Here is a 20,878-nt window from a genome sequence, read left to right as displayed (position 1 = left end):
AGTGTATGTAAACTTCCGACTTCAACTCTATCTGTGACCCATAGATGCATATCTGTATTCCCAGTCAAGTGAAATCCATAGATTAGTGCCTAATGAATATATTTCAATTGACTGATTTACTTATATGAACTGTAACTCAGTATAATCTTTGAAATTGTTGCATGTTGCGTTTATATTTGACTTCAGTGTAGTTAATGTATTATGGCGTCAGATTGAGCGAATACAGATGAGCTAATCCTCTGATGGGCTCTGGCGACACACACACACACATTCTGGGGATAGCATGATGGAGAGCTTGTGTCTTCCGCCTCATCTGTAGCTTTAGCTCTGCACATTTGCCCATACACTCACATCAGGCCTACAATTAGCCAGAACACGTCTGTGAAGCTCACAGCTCAAAGTACAGTAGCATGTTCCAGTCATGGCAACAGCATGAAAGGTTAACAACGGCACTATCAAACATCCCTGACCTTACATAGACAGACACACAGTGACATGGATACACGGCATCATTTCACCAGGGACTGTATGAGAATTACAAGTCAAATCAAATAAATGTATTAGTCACATGCGCCGAATACAACATTTCACCTTACAGTGAAATGCTTACTTACGAGCACCTAACCGAAAATGCAGTTTCAAAAAATACAAATAAGAATAAGAGATAAAAGTAACAAGTAATTAAAGAGGAGCAGTAAAAAATAACAATATATACAGGGGGTTGCCGGTACAGAGTCAATGTGCGGGGGCACCGGTTAGTTGAGGTAGTATGTACATGTAGGTAGAGTTAATTAAAGTGACTATGCATAGATGACAACAGAGAGTGGCAGTGGTGTGGAGAGGGGAGGGGGGGGGGCAATGTGAATAGTCTGGGTAGCCATTTGACTAGATGTTCAGGAGTCTTATGGCTTGGGGGTAGACGCGGTTAAGAAGCCTCTTGGACCTAGACTTGGTGCTCCGGTACCGCTTGCCGTGTGGTAGCAGAGAGAACAGTCTATGACTAGGGTGGCTGGAGTCTTTGACAATTTTCAGGGTCTTCCTCTGACACCGCCTGGTATAGAGGTCCTGGATGGCAGGAAGCTTGGCCCCAGTGACGTACTGGGCCGTTTGCACTACCCTCTGTAGTGCCTTGCGGTCGGAGGCTGAGCAGTTGCCATACCAGGCAGTGATGCAACCAGTCAAGATGCTCTTGATGGTGCAGCTGTAGAACCTTTTGAGGATCTGAGGACCCATGCCAAATCTTTGCAGTCTCCTGAGGGGGAAATAGGTTTTGTCGTGCCCGCTTCACGACTGTCATGGTGTGCTTGGACCATGTTAGTTTGTTGGTGGTGTGGACACCAAGGAACTTGAAGCTCTCAACCTGCTCCACTGCAGCCCCGTCGATGAGAATGGGAGCGTGCTCGGTCCTCTTTTTCCTGTAGTCCACAGTCTTCTCCTTTGTCTTGAACACGCTGAGGGAGAGGTTGTTGTCCTGGCACCACATGGCCAGGTTTCTGACCAACTCCCTATAGGCTGTCTCGTTGTTGTCGGTGATCAGGCTACCACTGTTGTGTCATCAGCAAATTTAATGATGGTGTGTGCAGTCATGAGTGAACAGGGAGTAGAGGAGGGGGCTGAGCACGCACCCCTGAGGGGCCTCTGTGTTGAGGATCAGCGTGGCAGATGTGTTGTGTTGTTACCTGCCCTTACCAACAGAATTACAAGTGGTAGTGGCATGACATTGTCAACAATTGTATTACTAAATGTAATATTAGGCTTATCTATTTTGTTCAGCAAACAAACATAGCTTCATCTATGACTGTCAAATTGTATTCTACATAAATGAGTTTGATTTGTGTACAAACTTTGTGAGATCTAGTGATCTTTCGGAAACCATGACACTGTCATTCTTTTTAGATGTGTGTGTTTGCGTGTGTGTTCTTTCTCTATGGTGTTGTGTGTGTGAATGTGGCTATGAAAGGCTGGATGTGTGTGACAGTGACATAATTGTTACTATGGAGAAGCAATTGCCAGCAGCGGGAAAGGCCCTCACTAACAAGCAGGGGGCAATAGGAGGAAACAAAAACTACTCGACTGAGGGTTACCCTATACACAGACACCACATATCACTGTCATCTACCATTAAGCATCAAATTACATCACAACAAAACCTTTCCAACTCACCGCCAATGAGACGAGCCAAAAGGCAAAGAAGAGCTGACAGCTCTTATATAACAATATACCACGTTCACAATTTACACTGTGAACACTAGACAGCCCATTTGAACAATTCGTGGAGTAGAAAACCACCATCACCACCAACAAGTTGTGTAGTAGGCCCTACATCGGGTACTGCAAAACTCTCTCTAATCCACTTTACAACTCCCCACCCCGAGTACTTTCCTTTGCCTTCAAAGGTCTGGCTAGTAATATTTAATAGAAACATTAATATGCATACTGACTGCTCTTTCTTCTTGTGTGAAACCATGAATAATGAATTAACAGCTCAATGTTTCTTGCTTGTAGAACTTCTAGAAGATTAGGAGGAAGCATGTCCTCTGAGTCTTTTTGCCCTGAAATGACTCTCTCATTATCCTCTATTAAAGTATCTGTCGCCAAATGATGTTGGCATGACATCAAGTAGACATTTGACATTCATCTAAAATGATAGATTATTTCTGTCTGAAACTGACTGCATTACCCTTAGGACACTGTGCTACTTTGGCTAGCTAGCCTACTTGTCGGTATAAACAGGGTTAGCCCAAGGGCGTAGGACTTTTTGCACTCTAGGGCCAATGAAAAGTTCTTCATCAATAATTGATTAATACCCTGCAGTTACCTACCTGCCTTGGCCTTGCGACATACATCCTGCGTAGACTAAACGGCCGGCAGATGGCGCTATTATTCCTTTTACGTCATTTGTCATCTGCGTCCAACTGGAATGTATGCAGCCGGCTATACACTCATGTCCCCTGGCGACCGGCTCGTACATAAAACATCCTCCATTCAGACTACAAGGGCGTCAGTTTCCTCCTTAACTATCTGGAAAAATATACGTACTAAAATAAATTAACTATTTGCCACCATCATACTAACTTTAGAGTGGCTAATGCTACTTTCAGGGTGAATTATGCATCTTGATCGATCGATAGATCGTATAAGGTTCCCTTCCCGATCGATCGATCGATAGATGGCAGACTCACTTATTACAAAGGGAATTTTATCTGGGAGAGATTCACTGGAAAATCTGGTTGAATCAACTGTGTTTCCATGTCATTTCAACAACAAATATCTATGTGATGACGTTGAATCAACTTGGAAAACTGATTGGGTTTGCAAAAAGTCATCAAAGTAAGGGAATTTAATATTTTTTCACCCAACTTTTAACCTAAATCCAATGTCGTAGAGAAATGTTTTGCTGATTTCATGTTGAATTCACATTAGTTGACAACTGACGTCTGTGCCCAGTGGGAAACCCTCAACCACGTCATGTATTCAGATAAGCGCATTATCTTACTCACAGTGATAGGATCTTAGGAAGTTATTGATTACACTCTGTGGCCAGTTTATTAGGTACACCCAAATAGTACCAGCCCCTTTGCGTCCAGAACAGCCTGAATTCGTCGGGGCATGGAAACGTTGCTCAATTGGTATCAAGGGACCTAACTTGTGTCAGCAAAACATTCCCCAAACCATTACACCACCGCTACCAGCCTGTACCGTTGACACCCTGCAGGATGGGGACAAGGACTCATGCTACTTATGCCAAAACCTGACTCTGCCATCAGCATGACCCAACAGGAACCGGGATTTGTCGGACCAGGCAATCTTTTTTTTTGGTGATCGCGTGCCCACTGGAGACACTTCTTGTTTTTAGCTGATAGGAGTGGAACCCGTGTGGCCGTCTGCTGCAATAGCCCAACCGTGACAAGGACCGACAAGTTGTGCGTTCCGAGATGCCACTCTGAGCACCACTATTGTACTGTGCCGTTATTTGCCTGTTTGTGGCCCACCTGTTAGATAGGATGATTCTTGCCATTCTCCTTCGATCTCTCATCAACGAGCTGTTTTCGCCCACAGGACTGCCGCTGACTGCATGTTTTTGTTGTTGCACCATTCTCTGTAAACCCTAGACACTGTCGTGTGTGAAAAGCCCAGGATGGACGTTTCTGAGATACTGGAACTGGCGCGCCTGGCACCGACGATCATACCACGCTCAGTCGCTTAGGTCACTCGTTTTGCCCATTCTAACATTCAATCAAACAGTAACTGAATGCCTGTCTGCCTGCTTTTTATAGCAAACCATGGCCACGTGACTCACTGTCTTTAGGAGTGAACTATTTTCATGAACGGGGTGTCGTACATAATAAACTGAATGTATGTATCAGATGTACCAGTGTAAAAGGAATTGGTTGCTTTGTAGGTCTACACATGAGAATAGCCTTGCAACTATACATGTGTGTGTTGTGTACATTGTTAACTGTAGCACAGAAAGATGTCTCAGCACAGCCCTGATGACTTTTGACTCGCGATGGTGCACTGAGGGGGAATTGACTTTAATGGACTATAATTCAGCACGGCGTGTGTTTGTGTGTACAAGACAGAAGGTAGGTAGATATATATATATACAGTATATAATATATGGGGGATTGGAAATGATGCAGACAATTACATTGATGGAAGCAACAATCTGTCCGCAATTTTAAAGCTGAGCCACCCCCTAAAAGAAAAAAAAGAAAAAAGAAAAAGAAAAAAGAAGACAAAGAAGAAAAAAAAGAGACAAAGAAAAGAAAAAAATAACAAAAGAAATAGAGAAGGAAGTGGGGAGTGGTAGTGAGAGTGATAAAGAGAGAGAGAGAGAGAGTGGGATGAGACAGTGTGATGTGGAAAGAGCTAGAGAGTGAGAATGAGCAGCAGAAAGGAATGGCTGATCTCCCAAACACATCCCTTTAAAGCTTTTCACGTGAGCACAACAGATGGCCCAATGCACGCTCCATCACAAGTACAGGCAGGCAGGGTACTTAGCGCTCTGGAAATTAGAATCTTCTCATGTTTAAATAGGGAGGGCTTACTTCAGCTGCCAAACCAAAGCCACATTTGTGTGAGTTTAAATTGAGTAATTTCAGTATACAGAAAGGGAGAGTCTAATGATAGTAACATATGTCTATGTGAGAAAGAGAGTGATTTCATTACTTGAGTTTTAGTTGTAAGATTAGAAAACTAGGCATGTGTGTGTGCTTGAGAGAAAGAGAATGTGTCTGTGTGAGAGAGAGACAAAGCGTGTACAGTATGTATGTGAGTGTGCGCACACATGCGTGTGTGAGTGTGAGAAACTGTGATTTCAGTGCCCCAGTTGTAGTTGAGAGGAGAGGCAGGGTCATTTTGTCACAGCACAGGAGTTCAAGGCTAGGTGTGTTAATCTGCAGTGTAAGGGCATGTGAACGCTTTTCAGGGCTAATCAGCTTACTGCACCAAACTGCACTAGAGGGAGAGCTATAGGGGGAAAGAGATCTGTGAAGCTGAACAAGAGAGGCAGGGAGTGAGAGAAAGAGATGGAGAGGTATAGAGGGGGTAGATGAAAAGAAAGATAGGGAGAGGGAGAGATGGCGAGTGGGGTAGAGGAAGAGAGAGATGGAGCGTGGGGTAGACTGAGGAAGAGAGAGGGAGAGGGATGTATTTAAATTAAGTGAAGCATATTTTCTGTTTATTGGGGGGGGGGGGGGTTCTCTCCATTGCTGCAACATGGCAGAACAGCCTGCCAGTGACAGATGTCTCTCTTACCGCCACTTTCTGTCTTTTTAACATCCTCCCTGTGGAGTTCTCCATTCTCTCTCTCTCTCTCTCTCTCTCTCTCTCTCTCTCTCTCTCTCTCTCTCTCTCTCTCTCTCTCTCTCTCTCTCTCTCTCTCTCTCTCTCTCTCTCTCTCTCTCTCTCTCTCTCTCTCTCTCTCTCTCTCTCTCTCTCTCTCTCTCATTCTCTCCCTCCCTCCCTCCCTCTCATGCTCTCCCTCTCATGCTCAATCTCTCATCTTTTCTCATGAAGTGTAAAACGCCTCTTGCTTTGCGATATCAGTATTTAATCTATTGATGGTGTTGTGCACAGTCTCTCCCCCCCTACTCTGTCTCTGTGTTTCAGAGCCATGTCAGTGGCATCTCTGCTGAAGCCCTTGCAGCACTAGAGCCCTTTGAAGTTCAGCCCTGCTGAATTAGGCCATCACCCAGCAGTGTACTGCACACCAGCTCCGACTCATTCACAATGTGTACACACACACACAAATCCAAATCTCACCCTTGCACTCTCTCTCTCTTTTACTCTCTGTCTTTTCTCTCTCCCCCTCTATCTCGCTCTCTGTCACACACACACACACACACACACACACACACACACACACACACACACACACACACACACACACACACACAATTTGAAATTCATATCAACATACAAATCCTTATTCGCAGAGGCACTCACACTCATACCCACTTCAAAACCGCACACTCTCTTTAAACCTTGTTCTGTGCGCACAGACTCAAGGAACCTACGCACTAACTTCGTTAAAAAAAAGACACTCTCATATCCGTGGATATTCAACCCCATCATTGCAGCACAGATGGTCATCACACACAGTGTGGACACAGTGTCCAGCTCCATCCACACCACGACTACCACCACCACCACCCACCACCCCATGTCACCAGCACATAACCCTGTGGTCAAACTGGACAGAAGCCAAGGATTTTTTTCATCAATGCAATTAGTTGATTTTTTCTCTCTAGTTGTATCTCTCTTCCCCTCTCTCTCTTGGCCTCTCCTCTTTCCACTGCTGATTAGTCAGAGTTGGATTTAACAGCATAACGGCAGAGTCATGTCTTAAGTGAAAAACTAAGAATGACTCAATAATTCATGCCTTCTGTGAATCCTCTAAAGTCCTGAAGTTATGGGCGGAGTTAGAAAGTTAGCTGTCAGTAGTATTACAATGTAAATGTACTTTTAATCTGTCAAAATAAATAAATAATTAAGATACAAACAAAAGAATAATGAAAAAAAGTTGGATTTAACAAGCGCCAAGCTGGAAAGACTCCGAGTGGGACATAGCTCTGGCCAGCCAGACAGTCGAAGTGCATTCCAGAGTTCTCAGTCGGAGGGAAAGGGATTCCGAGGGAATCTTTGTGAGAGACAGAGCTCATTAGGGGTGCCAGCTCAGATGACCGCTGGGATTGCAGAGAGACGGACCCCTCTTGAGAGGGAGAACTGGTGGGAAATGTCCTGCTCGCCAGAATCAAACGCTTCACAGCTCATCAGCCAGGGAGCGAGGGAGCCTTGGTGGCCGGCGCCAGTCTCACTATTCTCCTTGGGGTGGAGTGGAGTGTAGAGCAGTGGTGCACCGTGGCACGAAAGACAGTCAATTTTCCGCACGGCTCACTCAGTGCACGGCTCACTCAGTGTCATAATCACATATCAATTACACGGGGACGTGAAGATTCATTTCTAATTCAATCAGTCAATTTCAGTGTCATCCTTCCCTCGCCGCTATTTTCTACCGCTCCTTTTATCTCCTTGCATGGTTTCCATTGATGCGATACATGACAACTCTCGGACAATTCAGACCCCATCCAGGGCTACGGTATTGCTCTGTGTTTGGTAACTTTTCGTGCCACTAAGTGACCTAGGCATAACAATGCCTTCCAAACATGTTGTACATTATGTTACGTAATGACCTGGAAGCACACATGGTTAATTTACAAAAAGTTATCATTCTATCTATTCACTGAAATGTGAAACATATTTAGTGACTATTTTAAAATGTCCTCACCAGGGACACACACAACAGCCATGTACAGTAGCTATATAGCTTTATATAACTTAAATGAGCATCCAATGACTAGTAACCTTTCAGAGAGTCTGACAATAATGTGTGAATCAATTATGTTCTGAGTTGCAAAGATGCATCTAAAACGGCACACACATTTAACCTTTTGTCACCCTCTGGTGCTTACATTTGGGCAACTGTCAGTCATCTCAGGTCAGGTTGCTGTTGTTGTCACACTAGCTAGCTTCCTCTCTTGTCATTGGCCTGAACACCAGCATCACCTCACTGGATTGGTGAGCCTGCTAGAACTTGAGAATTGCGGGGTTTCATTTGCTGTGAAAATAGGAGATGGCCAGAGTGAACAAGCCTCTGCCTGTCACATTTGTTCAGTGTACACTATCGGTGAAATGTTTTAGAACACCTACTCATTCATGGGTTTTTCTTTAGTTTTAGTGAAGTAGTGAAGACATCAAAACTATGAAATAACACATATGGAATCATGTAGTAACCAAAAAAGTGTTAAACAATTCAAAATATATGTTATATTTGAGATTCTTCAAATAGCACCCTTTGCCTTGATGACAGCTTTGCCAAGCTGTCATCAAGTCCATATTATGGCAAGAACAGCTCAAATAAGCAAAGATAAATGACAGTCCATCATTACTTTAAGACATGAAGGTCAGTCAATACGGAACATTTCAAGAACTTTGATAAGTTTCTTATAGTGCAGTCGCAAAAACCATCAAGCGCTATGATGAAACTGGATCTCATGAGGACCGCCACAGGAATGGAAGACCCAGAGTTTCCTCTGCTGCAGAGGATAAGTTCATTAGAGTTAGCAGCCTCAGAAATTGCAGCACAAATAAATGCTTCACAGAGTTCAAGTAACAGACACATCTCAACATCAACTGTTCAGAGGAGAATGTGTGTATTAGACCTTCATGGTCAAATTGCTGCAAAGAAACCACTACTAAAGGACACCAATAAGAAGAAGAGACGGTGGAAATTTGTCATTTGGTCTGGAGTCCAAATTGGAGATTTTTGGTTCCAACAGCCGTGTCTTTGTGAACGGATGATCTCCGCATGTGTATTTCCCACCATAAAGCATCTAGGAGGAGGTGTTATGGTATGGGGGTGCTTTGCTGGTGACACTGTCGGTGATTTATTTAGAATTCAAGGCACACTTATCCAGTATGGCTACCACAGCATTATGCACCGATACACCATCCCATCTGGTTTGGGCTTAGTATCATTTGTTTTTAAACAGTACAATGACCCAAAACACTTCCAGACTGTGTAAGGGCTATTTTACCAAGAAGGAGAGTGATGGAGTGCTGCATCAGATGACCTGGCCTCCACAATCCCCTGACCTCAACCAAATTCAGATGGTTTGGGATGAGTCGGACCGCGGAGTGAAGGAAAAGCAGCCAACAAGTGCTCAGCATATGAGGGAACTCCTCCAAGACTGTTGGAAAAGCATTCCAGGTGAAGCTGGTTGTCATCAAGGCAAAGGGTGGCTATTTGAAGAATCTCAAATAAAAAATTTAAAAATGGTTTAATACTTTTTTGGTTACTACATGATTCCATATGTGTTATTCCATAGTTTTGATGTCTTCACTATTATTCTGAAAAACCTTTGAAAGAGTAGGTGTTCTAAAACCTTTGACCGTTATTGTGTATGGCATGTTCCACTTACAGAATGTTTAAAATCACAAGCCATACAAAAATGTCACTGTTGAACATACCGTATTAGGGCAGTTGTGGTGCAATTTCGATTATGCTTGTGTGGCAGTCACCTTACCATTATGAACAGATGAACATAGTGGATACAAAAAGTTTTTTAAATTGCTACATGTCTTTTGTATGTTTACATGTTGTACCCTATGTGTGTCTGATGGAACACACACAGCATTGACCCTGAACCTCCACTTGACCCCTGGCTTCCCGCTCCACATAGCCAGAAAATATTAGGCAGAGTCAGAACAGGGATGGGCAACTTTGATAGGGGTGGGGGCCACATTACTCATTATGAGGTGCTGCAGTGGCTCGTGGGTTGACATGGGCTATTTGAGTGACTGCTGATGCACAACCAAATTTCTAAATTCCACCTTATGTATTCTATGCCATGTTAGCTCCCCATTAACATTACATGGGAAATGTTTAAACAATGTCATGTAACTGAATGTCTAGAATGAGCGTTATGATACATTTACATGACACTTCAACATTTTGTGGCAGCCGTGTTAGTTCACCATTAACATGACGTAAGGAATAATCAACGAGGGGCTATGCGTTCTATGGAAAATAATAAACAACGTGGAAGGTGTTGGAGTTGCATTATTTTCCAGAGAAGGCACAGAGCCCCGAGTTGATTATCCCTTTTATACAATTCCTATAATTAACACATTTGCTGCTAGAAATGTGTTAATTTGCCAGTAGAAATGTGTTCAACATCCACTGAAGTAGCTAGCAAGTTTACTAAATACAGTTGAAGTCGTAAGTTTACATACACCTTAGACAAATACATTTAAACTCAGTTTTTCACAATTCCTGACATTTAATCCTATAAAAAATTCCCTGTCTTAGGTCAGTTAGGATCACCACTTTATTTTAAGAATGTGATATGTCAGAATAATAGTAGAGAGAATGATTTATTTCAGATTTTATTTCTTTCATCACATTCCCAGTGGGTCAGAAGTTTACATACACTCAATTAGTATTTGTTAGCATTGTCTTTAAATTGTTTAACTTGGGTCAAACGTTTCAGATAACCTTCCACAAGCTTCACACAATAAGTTGGTTGAATTTTGGCCCATTCCTCCTGACAGAGCTGGTGTAACTGAGTCAGGTTTGTAGGCCTCTTTGCTTGCACACGCTTTTTCAGTTCTGCCCACACATTTTCTATAGGATTGAGGTCAGGGCTTTGTGATGCCCACTCCAATACCTTGACTTTGATGTCCTGAAGCCATTTTGCCACAACTTTGGAAGTATGCTTGGGGTTATTGTCCATTTGGAAGACCCATTTGCGACCAAGCTTTAACTTCCTGACTGATGTCTTGAGATGTTGCTTCAATATATCCACATAATTTTCCTCCCTCATGATGCCATCTATTTTGTGAAGTGCACCAGTCCCTCCTGCAGCAGAGCAGCCCCACAACATGATGCTACCACCCCGTGCTTCACGGTTGGGATGGTGGTCTTCGGCTTGCAAGCCTCCCCCTTTTTCCTCCAAACATAACGATGGTCATTATGGCCAAACAGTTCTATTTTTGTTTCATCAGACCATTTCTCCAAAAAGTACGATCTTTGTCCCCATGTGCAGTTGCAAACCGTAGTCTGGCTTTTTTTATGGCGGTTTTGGAGAAGTGGCTTCTTCCTTGCTGAGCGGCTTTTCAGGTTATGTCGATATAGGACTTGTTTAACTGTGGATATAGATACTTTGGTACCTGTTTCCTCCAGCATCTTCACAAGGTCCTTTGCTGTTGTTCTGGGATTGATTTGCACTTTTCGCACCAAAGTACGTTCATCTCTAGGAGACAGAACGCATCTCCTTCCTGAGCGGTATGACGGCTGCGTGGTCCCATGGTGTTTATACTTACATAATATTGTTTGTTCAGATGAACATGGTACCTTCAGGCATTTTGGAAATTGCTCCCAAGGATGAACCAGACTTGTGGAGGTCTACAATTTTTTTTCTGAGGTCTTGGCTGATTTCTTTAGATTTTCCCATGATGTCAAGCAAAGAGGCACTGAGTTTGAAGGTAGGCCTTGAAATACATCCACAGGTACAACTCCAATTGACTCAAATGATGACATAATTTTCTGGAATTTTCCAAGCTGTTTAAAGGCACAGTCAACTTAGTGTATGTAAACTTCTGACCCACTGGAATTGTGAATTATAAGTGAAATAATCCGTCTGTAAACAATTTTGGGAAAAATTACTTGGAAAAATTACCATTTTTGGAAAAATTACCATTTTTGGAAAAATTACCATTTTTGGAAAAATTACTCATGCACAGAGTAGATGTCCTAACCGACTTGCCAAAACTATAGTTTGTTAACAAGAAATTTGTGGAGTGGTTGAAAAATGAGTTTTAATGACTCCAACCTAAGTGTATGTAAACGTCTGATTTCAACTGTAACTACAGTAGTTACTATGGTAACCAAACAATACAGACTTGCTAGTTTTGCTAACAAAACCGTAAGTTCTAGCTTGCAATTATGAACATCGAATTTAACAATGCCAATAATGTTTTCATTTCGACTTTTGCTTTCAAAAGCAGCTCAAACATAGAACGTAAGAATGAACTATTGAATTCTACCGTGCGTTATAGGGTATTATAAACTGGGTGGTTCGAGCCATGAATGCTGATTAGCTGACAGCCATGGTATATGAGAACGTATACCATGGGTATGACAAAACATTTATTTTTACTGCTCTAATTACATTGGTAACCAGTTTATAATAGCAATAAGGCACCTCGGGGGTTTGTGATATATGGCCAATATATCACAGCCTCTGTCTATTCGTTAAAATGCCTATTTACTCTGTTCCATCTGACTGCGCAATCCACTGTCTCATCAGCCCAGCCAGGCAATTTATAAACTTGATCTCCGCTATTAAAAACATCTAGACATTATCTCACATTTCTTTTAGACTAACATTTTGTTTTCAACAGTGGAGATTTGTATAAACCTTGCTGTCTGTCTCTCCGACATTTGCAACATTGTTTCAATATTTACATTTGATCTCCAGCTGTCCCATAGTAATGAACGTGTCAGGATGAGTCGGGATGAGACAGACAGGCATGCAGCTTTCTCAGCAAGTCGAAATCATGAATCAGCATCATTTTTATTGATACAGTGGGGAGAACAAGTATTTGATACACTGCCGATTTTGCAGGTTTTCCTACTTACAAAGCATGTAGAGTTCTGTAATTTTTATCATAGGTACACTTCAACTGTGAGAGACGGAATCTAAAACAAAAATCCAGAAAATCACATTGTATGATTTTTAAATAATTAATTAGCATTTTATTGCATGACATAAGTATTTGATCACCTACCAACCAGTAAGAATTCCGGCTCTCACAGACCTGTTAGTTTTTCTTTAAGAAGCCCTCCTGTTCTCCACTCATTACCTGTATTAACTGCACCTGTTTGAACTCGTTACCTGTATAAAAGACACCTGTCCACACACTCAATCAAACAGATTCCAACCTCTCCACAATGGCCAAGACCAGAGAGCTGTGTAAGGACATCAGGGATAAAATTGTAGACCTGCACAAGGCTGGGATGGGCTACAGGACAATAGGCAAGCAGCTTGGTGAGAAGGAAACAACTGTTGGCGCAATTATTAGAAAATGGAAGAAGTTCAAGATGACGGTCAATCACCCTCGGTCTGGGGCTCCATGCAAGATTTCACCTCGTGGGGCATCAATGATCATGAGGAAGGTGAGGGATCAGCCCAGAACTACACGGCAGGACCTGGTCAATGACCTGAAGAGAGCTGGGACCACAGTCTCAAAGAAAACCATTAGTAACACACTATGCCGTCATGGATTAAAATCCTGCAGCGCACGCAAGGTCCCCCTGCTTAAGCCAGTGCATGTCCAGGCCTGTCTGAAGTTTGCCAATGACCATCTGGATGATCCAGAGGAGGAATGGGAGAAGATCATGTGGTCTGATGAGACAAAAATAGAGCTTTTTGGTCTAACTCCACTCACCGTGTTTGGAGGAAGAAGAAGTATGAGTACAACCCCAAGAACACCATCCCAACCGTGAAGCATGGAGGTGGAAACATCATTCTTTGGGGATGCTTTTCTGCAAAGGGGACAGGACGACTGCACCGTATTGAGGGGAGGATGGATGGGGCCATGTATCGCGAGATCTTGGCCAACAACCTCCTTCCCTCAGTAAGAGCATTGAAGATGGGTCGTGGCTGGGTCTTCCAGCATGACAACGACACGAAGCACACAGCCATGGCAACTAAGGAGTGGCTCCGTAAGAAGCATCTCAAGGTCCTGGAGTGGCCTAGCCAGTCTCCAGACCTGAACCCAATAGAAAATCTTTGGAGGGAGCTGAACGTCCGTATTGCCCAGCGACAGCCCCGAAACCTGAAGGATCTGGAGAAGATCTGTAGGGAGGAGTGGGCCAAAATCCCTGCTGCAGTGTGTGCAAACCTAGTCAAGAACTACAGGAAACGTATGATCTCTGTAATTGCAAACAAAGGTTTCTGTACCAAATATTAAGTTCTGCTTTTCTGATGTATCAAATACTTATGTCATGCAATAAAATGCAAATTAATTACTTAAAAATCATACAATGTGATTTTCTGGATTTTTGTTTTAGATTCCGTCTCTCATAGTTGAAGTGTACCTATGATAAAAATTACAGACCTCTACATGCTTTGTAAGTAGGAAAACCTGCAAAATCGGCAGTGTATCAAATACTTGTTCTCCCCACTGTATATACAAAGAACTATCAATAAAAAACTGGTCAAACGAAATGAAGTGCAGCTAGTTTGCTGTCTTTCCATCTTCAGTTTGAAGTTATTGCGTTAGTTGTGTTGTTGGCTAGCGCCTCTGAGCAACAGTGTCCTGACGAAAGAGCACATTTTCTATGCCAGGCAAAATTGTGCATCATTAGCTCATTGTTATGGATGTATCCAAATAAATGTCACTAGAAAACTGCTTAAACAAACGTAAATGCAGCTAAATGGGCTCTCCTTCTCCGTGGCCGACGTGAGTAAGACATTTAAATGTGTTAACCCTCACAAGGCTGCCGGCCCAGACGGCATCCCTAGCCGCATCCCCAGAGCATGCGCAGACCAGCTGGCTGGTGTGTTTACGGACATATTCAATCTCTCCCTATCCCAGTCTGCTGTCCCCACATGCTTCAAGATGGCTACCATTGTTCCTGTACCCAAGTTGGCAAACGTAACAGAACTAAATAACTATCGCCCCGTAGCACTCACTTCTGTCATCATGTAGTGCTTTGAGAGACTAGTCAAGGATCCTATCACCTCCACCTTACTGGCCACCCTAGACCCACTTCAATTTGCTTACTGCCCCAATAGGTCCACAGACGATGCAATCGCCATCACACTGCACACTGCCCTATCCCATCTGGACAAGAGGAATACCTATGTAAAAATGCTGTTCATTGACAATAGCACAGCATTCAACACCATAGTACCCTTCAAGCTCATCATTTAGCTTGAGGCCATGGGTCTCAACCCCGCCCTGTGCAATTGGGTCCTGGACTTCCTGATGGGCCGCCCCCCAGGTGGTGAAGGTAGGAAACAACATCTCCACTTCGCTGATCCTCAACACTGTGGCCCCACAAGGGTCCGTGCTCAGCCCCTCCTGTACTCCCTGTTCACCCATGACTGCGTGGCCATGCACGCTTCCAACTCAATCATCAAGTTTGCAGACAACCCAACAATAGTAGGCTTGACTACCAACAACGACAAGACAGCCTACAGGGAGGAGGTGAGGGCCTTCAGCGTGTGGTGTCAGGAAAACAACCTCTCACTCAACGCCAACAAAACAAAGGAGATGATCGTGGATTTTAGGAAACAGCAGAGGGAGCACCCCCTCATCCACATTGACAGGACAGCAGTGGAGAAGGTGGAAAGTTTTAAGTTCCTCGGTGTACACATCACAGACAAACTGAAACGGTCCACCCACACAGACAGTGTGGTGAAGAAGGCGCAATAGTGTGTAGGGAGTCGGGATAGCGCCTCTTCAACCTCAGCAGGCTGAAGAAATTCGGCTTGTCACCTAAAACCCTCACAAACTTTTACAGATGCACAATTGAGAGCATCCTGTCGGGCTGTATCACCACCTGGTATGGCAACTGCACCGCCCACAACCGCAAGGCTCTCCAGAGGTGCGATGCGGTCTGCACAACGCATCACCGGGAGCAAACTACCTGCCCTCCAGGACATCTACAGCACCCGATGTCACAGGAAGGCCAAAAAGATCATCAAGGACAACAACCACCCGAGCCACTGCCTGTTCACCCCGCTACCATCCCGAAGGCGAGGTCAGTACAGGTGCGTCAAATCTGGGACCGAGAGACTGAAAAACATCTTATATCTCAAAGCCATCACTAACACAGAGAGGCTGCTGCCTACATACAGACTTGAAATCATTGGCCACTTTAATAAATGGATCACTAGTCACATTAATAATGCCACTAATAATGTTTACATATCTTCCATTACTCATCTCATATGTATATACTGTATTTTATACCATCTATTGCATCTTGCCTATGCCGCTCTGTCATTGCTCATCCATATATTTATATGTATATATTCTTATTCCATTCCTTTACTTAGATTTGTGTGTATTAGGTAGTTGTTGTGGAATTGTTAGATTACATGTAAGATATTGCTGCACTATTGGAACTAGAAGCACAAGCATTTCGCTACACTCGCAATAACATTTGCTAACCATGTGTATGTGACCAATCCAATTTGATTTGATTTGATTTCATGTCTTGTTATTCTGGCTGTATTTTTTGACGTGACTGTAAATTAGCCTGAGTTGGCTAGCTAGCAAGCAAGGAAAAATAACGTTGCCAGCCAGTATGGCAATGGAACATTTAGAACAAACAACTGGGTCATGTCCATAGATACAGAACAAAAAGACTGAACAACTGGGCCGATAGAATGAATGACCAGCTGGCTTGGGTAGCAACCCTAGATTTGTGTCGGGATTATATCTTGTGGAAGGATGAAATAGTATGAATAAATTAATCAAAATAACGTTTTGAATGAAAATATGTCAATCATTATTTGAATATGTTGGTAACCCGTTGTATAAAAGTCATAATGCCCTCGGAGCTGGTGTTTTGGAGGATATATTGGCATGGTTTGCCTAACAACACCTGTGCCAATATATCCTCCAAACACTGGCTTTTTGGGCATTATCACTTAAATAATGCACACTCTAGAATGCCCTTCAAGCCAATCAGAAAGGAGTATTCAACAATGCCATGGTATTAATAATAATACTATTTATTTCATATGGGGTTTTTCATTCTAGGTAGAATCTCAAAGTCGCTTTAAAAACAAAATAAACAAAAAACGATTTAACAAAACAAATGTAGGGATCTGGCAGTTCTTGGGCGATGGTTTCGTTTTTTAGGATCTCCATTATCTACTGCACATGCAGCAGCTACTCTTCCTGGGGTCCACATAAAACGTACAAATACATGACAAAGTACAGAACAGTGATAGACAAGAACAACATAAGATATTACATGAAATAAACACATAAATAAAATTGTCTTCCATAGCTTTAGATGAAAGGCAGTTTGGAAAAGGAAGTATCTTATGAGGAGGGAGCATAGATGGTACAGCCAGGCAGGGAGGTAGACATCTGACTGACAGGCCACAGAGCTCTTCATCGGGAACCTAGTCGTCTTCGATAGTCACAGCTCCTCCTCCGTAGATAGACTAGATGGTCCAATACTGAAATGTAGCACCCACCTGGGTGATGCTTCAGCGACTGTAAAAGCGCCAGTAAGACGGTGTTGATCTGGTGTTGCTGCATCATTCAAATCATATTAGCAAGCTAGTGACATCATCAGTCCTGCAACTCCGTGGGTCACCACCAGATATTACAGTTAATCTATCAACAAGTTATTAAAAACAAAAACAAAAAAATATGTACAATCTAAATATACCATATGGAATATTTAAACAATGCTTTGTAATGTCTAGAATTATAACAATATTCAAAATTCTAAAAGTTGGCATAACTCTCTAAATGTATGGCTCTGGGCAGAGTTTCCATCTGCATGTCGATGCTCTGCATGTGTGTACCACAACAAACCATCCGGCCTCACACCGCCACGGGGCAGATAGAGAGGCGGTGCTCATGCACGCCAATGAGCGCCACATCCGGGACTGCAACCACTGGGCCACATTAGCGTCCTTAACCCCCCATTCACTGTGACCCAGTGGGCACCACTGTGGGGGTCTGGTTGAATGAGGGTTAATGTTGGGTCACAACAATCTTGACACAGTATAGTTATAGCTAGTACTGTACAGTGGGCTTGTTGTGTGGTTGTGGTTGTGTTGTGTTGTGGTTGTAGTGCCTGTCAAAACACCTTTGGGAAATAGACTATTTGATGTCCGGAAGACAGGATTTTAGCCACTATGCCTCCTATTCACTCTTAGAAAAAAGGGTTCCAAAAGGGTTCTGCAGCTGTAACCATAGGATAACCATTTTTGGTTCAAGGTAGAACCCTTTTGTGTTCCACATAGAACCATCTGTGGAACGGGTTCTACATGGAACCCAAAAGAGTTCTACCTGGAACCAAAACGGTTTTACCTGGAACCAAAAGTGGTTGTCCAAAGGGTTCTCCTATGGGGACAGCCGAAGAACCATTAAGTTCTAGATAGCACATTTTTTTCCAGTGTAGGGGAGGATATTTGACCGCCTCAATATTACAAAGTACAGTGTGGTCACATTTTTTTCTCAGTATGTATCCTTATCTTCACCAGCCCCCAATATGCACAGAGTAGACGCATAAATATACAGGTCATTAAGCATTACTCACACATGGTGGTACACAAGATGGTACACATGGTGGTACACATGATGGTACACATGATGGTACATAAGATGGTACACATGATGGTACACATGGTGGAACACATGATGGTACACAAGATGGTACACATGATGGTACACATGATGGTACACATGGTGGTACACATGATGGTACACATGGTGGTACACATGATGGTACATAAGATGGTACACATGATGGTACACATGATGGTACACATGGTGGTACACATGGTCGTACACATGGTGGTACACATGGTGGTACACATGGTGGTACACATGGTCGTACACATGGTGGTACACATGGTGGTACACATGATGGTACACATGATGGTACACATGGTCGTACACATGGTGGTACACATGGTGGTACACATGGTGGTACACATGGTCGTACACATGGTGGTACACATGGTGGTACACATGATGGTACACATGGTGGTACACATGGTCGTACACATGGTGGTACACATGGTGGTACACATGGTCGTACACATGATGGTACACATGATGGTACACATGGTGGTACACATGGTCGTACACATGGTCGTACACATGGTGGTACACATGGTGGTACACATGGTGGTACACATGGTCGTACACATGGTGGTACACATGGTGGTACACATGATGGTACACATGGACTAATTAGGGTGTAACAGCAGTTCATTCTCTCTTCTTCTCTTGCTTTCTTTATCTCTCTCCCTCTCTCCCTCTCTCCCTCTCTCCCTCTCTCCCTCTCTCTGTCTTTCAGATCACAACCACCTGAATAACGCTGCCCTCTCACCCCTGGGTCCAGCGATGGCGCTCTCCCACCCTCACAACAACCTTGGTCTGGGCTTTAACAAGTGCGCCTCCCTCAAGGCTGTGGGTAAGCAACTCACCACTCACTACAGACATCCTTTCACATGCACTGTCTATCAACAGACCAGTTCACATAGACATAAATGCACTAAAACCTATCCACTCATGCAAACATAAATAATATAGACATATTTTATGCATTTGGATATTTCTACACATGTGCATTTGAGAACTGCCGTCATTATTACGTGAGACACAGTGCCTGTGATACTCCAGTATTGAACAGAGTGTTATATGTTATATAATGTTAATGTATGTTAATGTATATTATAAACTGTGAGGTTGGTGCCCTATAAGTCTCTACGGTATTTCACTTATTATTTTCTCATAAATAGAGCAGACAGCCGTATGGTCCTGCGGACACACACATGTGTACGCACAAATAAACACACACACACACAAATGCTTGCTGATTGGCCGCGGGAATGACAAAACATTTATTTTTACTCTTCTACTTACGTTGGTAACCAGTTTATAATAGCAATAACGCACCTCAGGGTTTTGTGGTATATGGCCAATATACCATGGCTGGCTGTATCAGGCACTCTGAGTTGCGTCGTGCTTAAGAACAGCCCTTAGCCGTGGTATATTGGCCATATACCACACCCCCTTGGGCCTTATTGCTTAATTATAACATGCCTATACTTTGCTCTCGAAAACATGTGTGACTGTGAAAAACATGTGTGACTGTGTGAAACATGAGAAAACAGTGTGACTGTGTGAAAGGTGTGAAAAACATGTGTGAGTAATCAAGTAGAGCAGGGCTGCCCAACCCTCTTCCTGGAGATCTACCGTCCTGTGGGTCTTCAGTCCAACCCTCTTCCTGGAGATCTACCGTCCTGTGGGTCTTCTGCCCAACCCTCTTCCTGGAGATCTACTGTCCTGTGGGTCTTCAGCCCAACCCTCTTCCTGGAGATCTACCGTCCTGTGGGTCTTCAGCCCAACCCTCTTCCTGGAGATCTACCGTCCTGTGGGTCTTCAGCCCAACCCTCTTCCTGGAGATCTACCGTCCTGTGGGTCTTCAGCCCAACCCTCTTCCTGGAGATCTACCGTCCTGTGGGTCTTCAGCCCAACCCTCTTCCTGGAGATCTACCGTCCTGTGGGTCTTCAGTCCAACCCTCTTCCTGGAGATCTACCGTCCTGTGGGTCTTCTGTCCAACCCTCTTCCTGGAGATCTACCGTCCTGTGGGTCTTCAGCCCAACCCTCTTCCTGGAGATCTACCGTCCTGTGGGTCTTCAGTCCAACCCTCTTCCTGGAGATCTACCATCCTGTGGGTCTTCTGTCCAACCCTCTTCCTGGAGATCTACCGTCCTGTGGGTCTTCTGTCCAACCCTCTTCCTGGAGATCTACCGTCCTGTGGGTCTTCAGTCCAACCCTCTTCCTGGAGATCTACCGTCCTGTGGGTCTTCTGTCCAACCCTCTTCCTGGAGATCTACAGTCCTGTGGATCTTCTGTCCAACCCTCTTCCTGGAGATCTACCGTCCTGTGGGTCTTCAGCCCAACCCTCTTCCTGGAGATCTACCGTCCTGTGGGTCTTCAGCCCAACCCTCTTCCTGGAGATCTACCGTCCTGTGGGTCTTCAGCCCAACCCTCTTCCTGGAGATCTACCGTCCTGTGGGTTTTCAGCCCAACCCT

General features: G+C 43.8%; 1 protein-coding gene across 3 annotated transcripts in view; it reads left to right on the top strand.

Annotated features, from left to right (window-relative positions):
* Window positions 1-20,878, top strand: part of LOC139565343 (protein shisa-8) — an 87,509-nt gene that overhangs the window by 51,540 nt on the left and 15,091 nt on the right. For all 3 annotated transcript variants that reach the window (XM_071385577.1, XM_071385575.1, XM_071385576.1), the window contains exon 3: window positions 19,133-19,249. In XM_071385577.1, coding sequence (XP_071241678.1) covers window positions 19,133-19,249 — 117 coding nt within the window. The remainder of the gene's footprint in view (window positions 1-19,132; window positions 19,250-20,878) is intronic.

This window comes from Salvelinus alpinus, chromosome 36 (assembly GCF_045679555.1).
Source record: "Salvelinus alpinus chromosome 36, SLU_Salpinus.1, whole genome shotgun sequence".
NCBI classification, from domain to species: domain Eukaryota; kingdom Metazoa; phylum Chordata; class Actinopteri; order Salmoniformes; family Salmonidae; genus Salvelinus; species Salvelinus alpinus.
The sequence above is the reverse complement of the archived record's forward strand: the minus strand, read 5'-3'. Positions and strand labels throughout refer to the sequence as shown.